Raw genomic sequence first — 7,386 nt, forward strand, 5'->3', positions numbered from 1 at the left:
CTGACCGAGGGCAGCATCTCGAGGTCTCTCACGGCCCGCCGGGGTGGGGTTGCTGTCCACCAACACGTAAAAGGTGTCACTGCTGGGCACGGTGGCTCATGCCTGTCACCCCAGCACTTTGGGAGGCCAAGGCAAGAGGACCGCTGGAGCCCAGAAGCTCAAGACCAGCCTGGGCTACATAGGGAGGCCCCATCTCTACAAAAAATTTAAATTAACCAGGTGTGGTAATAGGCACCCAGAGGCTGAGGCAGGAGGATCACTTGAACCCAGGAGTTTAAGACTAACCTGGGCAACATAGCAAAATCTAATCTCTACTAAAAATACAAATAAATACTAGCTGGGCATGGTGGTCTTGCCAGTTGCCCAGTTACCTGGGAGGCTTAGCGGGGAGGATCTCTTGAGCCCAGTAGTTCGAAGCTGCAGTGGGCCACGATCGAGCCCCTGTAGTCCAGCCTGGGTGGCAGAGCAAGACCCTGTCTCACTGTCTCAAAAAACAAAACCCGGCCAGGCGCAGTGGCTCACGCCTGTAATCCCAGCACTTTGGGAGGCCGAGGCAGGCGGATCATGAGGTCAAGAGATCAAGACCATCCTGGCTAACATGGTGAAACCCCATCTCTACTAAAAAACACACAAAAAAATTTAACCCGGCGTGATGGCGGGCGCCTGTAGTCCTAGCTACTCAGGAGGCTGAGGCAGGAGAATGGCGTGAACCTGGGAGTCAGAACTTGCATTGAGCCGAGTTCATGCCACTGCACTCCAGCCAGAGCAAGACTCTGTCTCAAAAAACAAACCAAAAAAAAAAAAAAACTCTAGAGCAGTCCTGTGAGATTCTGCCTCCAGGGATGCACAACAGCATCTAGAGCAAATGTTGACCCTCAGGACTGGGAAGGGGGAGACTGGAGGCCAGGGACACTGCTCAGCTCCCTGCAGGGACCAGGATGACCCCACCCCAAAGAATGATCCGACCCCAATGTCCACACTGCCAAAGGGGAGACCCTAGGCCCCAGGAAGAGAGCGGGGCCAGTGGGAGGAGAGGACCACTCTGGCCAGGGCCCGCGACCCCTGGGTGCATCTGAGTCACCTTGAGTTGGGTCCTTTCCTGCGTGCACTGCTGCCCCAGGCCCTGTGGGCTCCCTGGATCCCATCCCGGCTTCACTTTCCCCAGCCACAGTGCCGCCTTTCAACCCCCGAACACACCCAGCTTGCTCCCCGGTAGCTTGCTATCCTGTCCCTGGTTTTGGGGGGCTTTGTATAGCTGTCTCCCCATCAGTCAGGACGGGACCCAGAGGGACGGCCTTCCTGCTCAGCCCACATCCTCCTCTGCAGACAGATTGTTTTGCTATCTTTGTGTCCCCGCTCTCTCTATTTTTTTTCTTGAGACAGAGTCTTGCTGTCACCCAGGCTGGAGTGCAGTGGCATGATCTTGGCTTACTGCAACCTCCACCTCCTGGGTTCAAGTGATTCTCCTGCCTCAGCCCCCCAGGTAGCTGGGATTACTGGCATGCGCCACCACGCCTGGCTAATTTTTGTATTTTTAGTAGAGACAGGGTTTCTCCGTGTTGGTCAGGCTGATTTCGAACTCCTGCCCTCAAGTGATCCGCATGCCTCAGCCTCCCAAAGTGCTGGGATTAGAGGTGTGAGCCACGGCGCCCGGCTACCCGCTGTCTTTAAAGATCTGATCTAGCTCTGTCACCCTTGCCGGGAGGCAAGCCCCATGAGTGCAGACCCATGGCTGTTGGTGGTGCTGATGGCATCGTCTCCTAGACGCTCAGTCAGTATCTGCAGCTAAGTGAGTCCTGGGCAGGGGTTCTAAGTGCCCTGGGGAAGGGGCAGCCGTAGGGGAAGCTCTTACCAGCTTTAAGCAATCCTGGAGCTGGGCCAGAGTGTCTCTGGCTTGGAACTGGCCGTGCTGCAGGTGGCTCACCGCGTGTTCAAATGCCCGCTGACGGAAGCTGGGACCCAGGTCACCTAAACGAACGAAGTAGCTCCCCTGCTCCGCCGACAGCACCTTCGGCCCGGGCTGGGAGGCAGCCAGCTGAGCTGAAAAGGAAGGTGCACTGCTCGGTCCCAGAAGCCCCTCAGAGCATTGGGGCTTGGGCTTTATAAAAGTTAAGTGAGGCCGGGCACAGTGGTTCACGCCCATAATCTCAGCGCTTTGGGAGGCAAAGGCGGGTGGATCACCTGGGGTCAGGAGTTCGAGACCAGCCTGGCCAACATGGTGAACCCTTAACTTTACTATTATTATTTTGTATTTTTAGTAATTAGCCAGGTATGATGGTAGGCACCTATAATCCCAGCTACTCAGGAGGCTGAGACAGGAGAATCCCTTGAACCCGGGAAGCATGGAGGTTGCAGTGAGCCGACACTGTGCCACGGCACTCCAGCCTGGGCAGCAAGAGCAAGACTCTGCCTCAAAAATAAGTAAAAATAAAAAATGAAGCTGGGTATAGTGGCTCATGCCTATAATCCCAGTACTTTGGGAGGCTGAGGCTGGAGGATCACTTGAACCCAGGAGTTTGAGGCCAGCATGGGCAACAGAGGGAGACCTGTCTCTACAAAAAAATACATAGCCGGGCATGGTGGTCCTAGCTCCTTGAGAGACTGGAGCAGGAGGATCACTTGAACCCAAGAAGTTGAGGCTGTAGTGAGCTATGAACACACCACTGCACTCCAGTGTGGGCGACAGAGCAAGACCTTGTCTCTAAAAAAACGAAAAAGGGCCAGGCGCTCTCATGTGTAATCCCAACACTTTGGGAGGCTGAGGCAGGAGGATCATTTGAGCCCAAACCAAATAAATACGTCTTTTTAAAAAAACTCAAGGGCCCGGCTGAGGACGGTCTCTCACACCTGTAATCCCAGCACTTTGGGAGGCCAAGACAGGCGGATCACGAGGTCAGGCGATCAAGACCATCCTGGCTAACATGGTAAAACTCCGTCTTTGCTAAAAATACAAAAAATTAGCGAGGCATGGTGGCGGGTGCTTGTAGTCCCAGCTACTAGGGAGGCTGAGGCAGGAGAATGGCGTGAACCCGGGAGGCGGAGATTGCAGTGAGCCGAGATTGTGCCACTGCACTCCAGCCTGGGTGACAGAGCAAGACTCCATCTCAAAAAAAAAAAGTCAAGGGCCAGCGCGCTAGCAGCTGTGCCTGAACCCGGGCATCCCCTCACCTTGCTCCTCTGCATTCATGGGGTGGAAGATGTCCCCCAGTCCCTCCAACTCATTCTGCAGCATCGCCAAGCGTGGGGCTTCTTCGGGGCTGTGTGTGGTGGCCAAAGGCCTTGTGTCCTCCCTGCCCAGGGCGGCCCCTTGGGTGAACGTGGCCACGTCAGTCGCAAGGCTCTTGGTTGTGGCTGCAGCTTCCCAGACAGGCTCCGGGCCTACGCTGAGCATCTCTGGGGGCCTGGAGACACCAGCGAACGGGGCCTCTCGGGGGCTCAGGGCAGTCTGCTCCCCACCATTGTCTGTGGTCCTGGAACTGGTGCGTCCACCCCAGGAGGTGGCCTGGGTACTAGGTAACCAATTCTGGAAGGTGCTGAGGCCAGTGTGGATGGCCTCTGTTGCCACGTTCCCTGACCCCATGAGCCCAGCAGACGCTGCATCTTTGGTTCCGGTCAGCACTCCCTTGGTGGTGTCCAGGCCCCCCTGGACGGCCCCTTTGGCCATGCTCATGGCACCGGTCACCCCACTGCAGACGGTGTCCTTGGTACCCGTTAGCACAGCCTTGGAGGTGTCCACGCCAGTCTGCATGGTTCCTTTGGCGACATTCACTGCCCCCATGACTCCAGTAGTCACTGTGTCCTTAGTGCCACTCAGCACTGTCTTGGCTGTGTCCACACCTGTCTGAACGGTCCCTTTGGCCACATTCACAGCACCAGTGACTCCACTGCAGACAGTGTCCTTGGTACTGGTTAGGACAGTCTTGGTGGTGTCCACGCCGGTCTGGACAGTCCCCTTGGCCAAGTTCACAGCGCCTGTGAGCCCAGTGGACACAGCGTCCTTAGTGCCAGTCAGGACAGACTTGGTGGTGTCCAGGCCCCCCTGGACGGCCCCTTTGGCCACATTCGCGGCACCAGTCACCCCACTGCAGACTGTATTCTTAGTGCTGGTCAGCACGGTCTTGGTGGTGTCCACCCCGGTCTGGACAGTCCCTTTGGCGACATTCACTGCCCCCATGAACCCGGTGGACACTGTGTCTTTCGTACCCATGACCACAGACTTAGTGGTGTCCAGGCCCCCCTGGACGGCCCCTTTGGCCACATTCACGGCACCGGTCACCCCACTGCAGACGGTGTCCTTGGTACCAGTTAGGACAGTCTTGGTGGTGTCCACACCGGTCTGGACAGTCCCTTTGGCCAAGTTTGCAGCCCCTGTGAGCCCAGTGGACACAGCGTCTTTAGTGCCAGTCAGGACAGACTTGGTGGTGTCCAGGCCCCCCTGGACGGCCGCTTTGGCCACATTCGCGGCACCGGTCACCCCACCGCAGACGGTGTCCTTGGTGCCGGTTAGGACAGTCTTGGTGGTGTCCATGCCAGTCTGGACGGTCCCTTTGGCGACATTCACTGCTCCCATGAGCCCGGTAGTCACTGTGTCCTTAGTGCCGGTCAGCACGGTCTTGGCTGTGTCTACACCTGTCTGGACAGCCCCTTTCGCCACATTCACGGCACCAGTCACCCCACTGCCAAGGGTGTTCTTTGTACCTGTAGCGATATTTTCGGTCGTTTTCAGTCCAGTTTGCACAGCCCCCTTGGCCACGTTCACGGCACCGGTGACCCCACTGCAGACAGTGTCCTTGGTACCGGTCAGGACAGACTTGGTGGTGTCCACGCCAGTCTGGACGGCCCCTTTGGCCACATTCACGGCACCGGTCACCCCACTGCAGACGGTGTCCTTGGTACCGGTTAGGACAGTCTTGGTGGTGTCCATGCCGGTCTGGACAGTCCCTTTGGCCAAGTTTACAGCCCCTGTGAGCCCAGTGGACACAGCGTCTTTAGTGCCAGTCAGGACAGACTTGGTGGTGTCCAGGCCCCCCTGGACGGCCCCTTTGGCCACATTCGCGGCACCGGTGACCCCACTGCAGACTGTATTCTTGGTGCTGGTCAGCACGGTCTTAGTGGTGTCCACGCCGGTCTGGACGGTCCCTTTGGCGACATTCACTGCCCCCATGAGCCCGGTAGTCACTGTGTCCTTGGTGCCGGTCAGCACGGTCTTGGCTGTGTCTACACCCGTCTGGACAGCTCCCTTGGCCACGTTCGCTGTCCCCATGAGCCCGGTGGACACAGCGTCTTTAGTGCCAGTGAGGACAGACTTGGTGGTGTCCATGCCTGTCTGGATGGTTCCTCTGGCCAAGTTCATGGCACCAGTTACCCCACTACAGACAGTGTCCTTTGTACCTGCTGCGATATTTTGGGTTGTGTTCAGCCCAGTTTGCACGGCCCCCTTGGCCACGTTCGCTGCCCCCATGAACCCAGTGGACACTGTGTCTTTTGTACCCATGACCACAGACTTGGTGGTGTCCAGGCCCCCCTGGACGGCCCCCTTGGCCAAGTTCATGGCACCGGTCACCCCACTGCAGACGGTGTCCTTGGTACCAGTTAGCACAGTCTTGGTGGTGTCCACGCCAGTCTGGATGGTTCCTTTGGCCACGTTCACGGCACCGGTCACCCCACTACAGACGGTGTCCTTGGTACCTGTTAGGACAGCCTTACTAGTGTCCACACCGGTCTGAATGGTTCCTCTGGCCACATTCACTGCCCCCGTGAGCCCAGTGGACACAGCATCTTTGGTGCCAGTCAGCACAGCCTTGGAGGTGTCCACGCCGGTCTGGACAGTCCCTTTGGCCAAGTTCACTGCCCCCATGACCCCAGTAGTCACTGTGTCTTTGGTGCCGGTCAGCACAGTCTTGGTGGTGTCCACGCCGGCCTGTACAGTCCCTTTGGCCACATTCACTGCCCCCGTGAGCCCAGCGGACACCGTGTCCTTGGTGCCGGTGAGGACAGCCTTCGAGGTGTCCAGACCCCCTTGGACGGCCCCCTTAGCCATGTCCACAGCCCCCGTGACCCCGCTGGACACCACCTCCTTGGTGCCCGTGAGTGCAGACCGAGTGGTATCCAGGCCTCCCTGGACCACTCCCTTAGCCGCATCCACCACGCTGGCCATCCCGGAGGAGACGGCATCCTTGGCCCTGGACATCTTGGAACACACCAGGTCTTTGGCCCCAGACACCATTTGCTGAGAAAGGACACAGGTGATCAAGAGAAGGACTGAGAGGCATACTCCACCCCGATGTCCGCCAGCCCAGCCCCCTCGTGTGCCTTGGGGCAAGGAACTGCGGCCACCCAGAGGCCCCCACCTTCTCAAAAAGCAAGCTGCTTCCTCACCTCAACCCTGGTCAAGCACTCATCAGGCTGTAGGGTGGCACCCTGGCTCTCCGGACAAAGTCCTCATGAGCTCACAGCACCAGCCTCTTTCATTCTCACGCGCCCCCTTCCCCTGCTGTAGGCAGGCCTCGTCCATGACAGCACGTCCCAGGCCTGGACTCAACCAAGGTCCCCAGGCCTGGACTCGGCGCAGGTCATACAGTTACATCTCTGTTCCTCTTGCTTATTCTCCATTCATGGCAAATGTTGAGCCTGGTGCCCTAGTGACACCAGGGAGACCAAAATTGCTTATTAAAAATCATTATATCCAGGCTGGGTGTGATGGCTGATGCCTGCAATCCTAGCACGTTGGGAGCCCAAGGTGGGAGGATCACTTGAGCCCAGGAATTCAAGATCAGCCTGGGTAACCAAACAAGACCCAGTCTCTACAAAATTTTAACAATTGGCTGGGTGGTGGTGCACACCTGTAGTCCCAGCTACTTGGGAGGCTGAGGCGGGAGGACTGCTTGAGTCCAGGAGGTTGAGGCTGTAGTGAAATATGATCATACCACTGTACTCCAGCCTGGGCAACAGAATAAGATTCTGTCTCAAAAATAATAATATATTCAGGCTGGGCGCAGTGGCTCACGCCTGTAATCCCAGCACTGTGGGTGGCTAAGGTGGGAGGATTGCTTGAGCCCAGGAGTTTAAGAGCAGCCTGGACAACAGTGAGACCCCATGTAACTACAGGGAGTAATTGGGGCTCGTGCCTGTAATCCCAGCACTTTGGGAGGCCAAGGCAGGTGGATCACCTGAGGTCAAGAGTTCGAGACCAGCCTGACCAACATGGTGAAACTAGATCTCTACTAAAAATACAAAAATTAGCTGGGCCTGGTAGTGGACACTTGTAATCCCAGCTACTCTGGAGGCTGAGGCAGGAGAATCGCTTGAACCCAGGAGGCGGAAGTTGCAGTGAGCCGAGATCGCGCCATTGCACTCCAGCCTGGGTGACAGAGCAAGACTCTGTCT

At 57.3% G+C, this 7,386-nt stretch overlaps 1 protein-coding gene across 1 annotated transcript in view; it reads right to left on the reverse strand.

Annotated features, from left to right (window-relative positions):
- Positions 1-7,386, reverse strand: part of PLIN4 (perilipin 4) — a 16,155-nt gene that overhangs the window by 6,299 nt on the left and 2,470 nt on the right. Inside the window, exons 3-4 of the mRNA XM_011967469.1 lie at positions 3,169-6,229; positions 1,853-2,040 (exon numbers count right to left, since the gene is read on the reverse strand). Coding sequence (XP_011822859.1) covers positions 1,853-2,040; positions 3,169-6,229 — 3,249 coding nt within the window. The remainder of the gene's footprint in view (positions 1-1,852; positions 2,041-3,168; positions 6,230-7,386) is intronic.

This window comes from Mandrillus leucophaeus, unplaced genomic scaffold (assembly GCF_000951045.1).
Source record: "Mandrillus leucophaeus isolate KB7577 unplaced genomic scaffold, Mleu.le_1.0 Scaffold8, whole genome shotgun sequence".
Lineage (NCBI taxonomy): Eukaryota > Metazoa > Chordata > Mammalia > Primates > Cercopithecidae > Mandrillus > Mandrillus leucophaeus.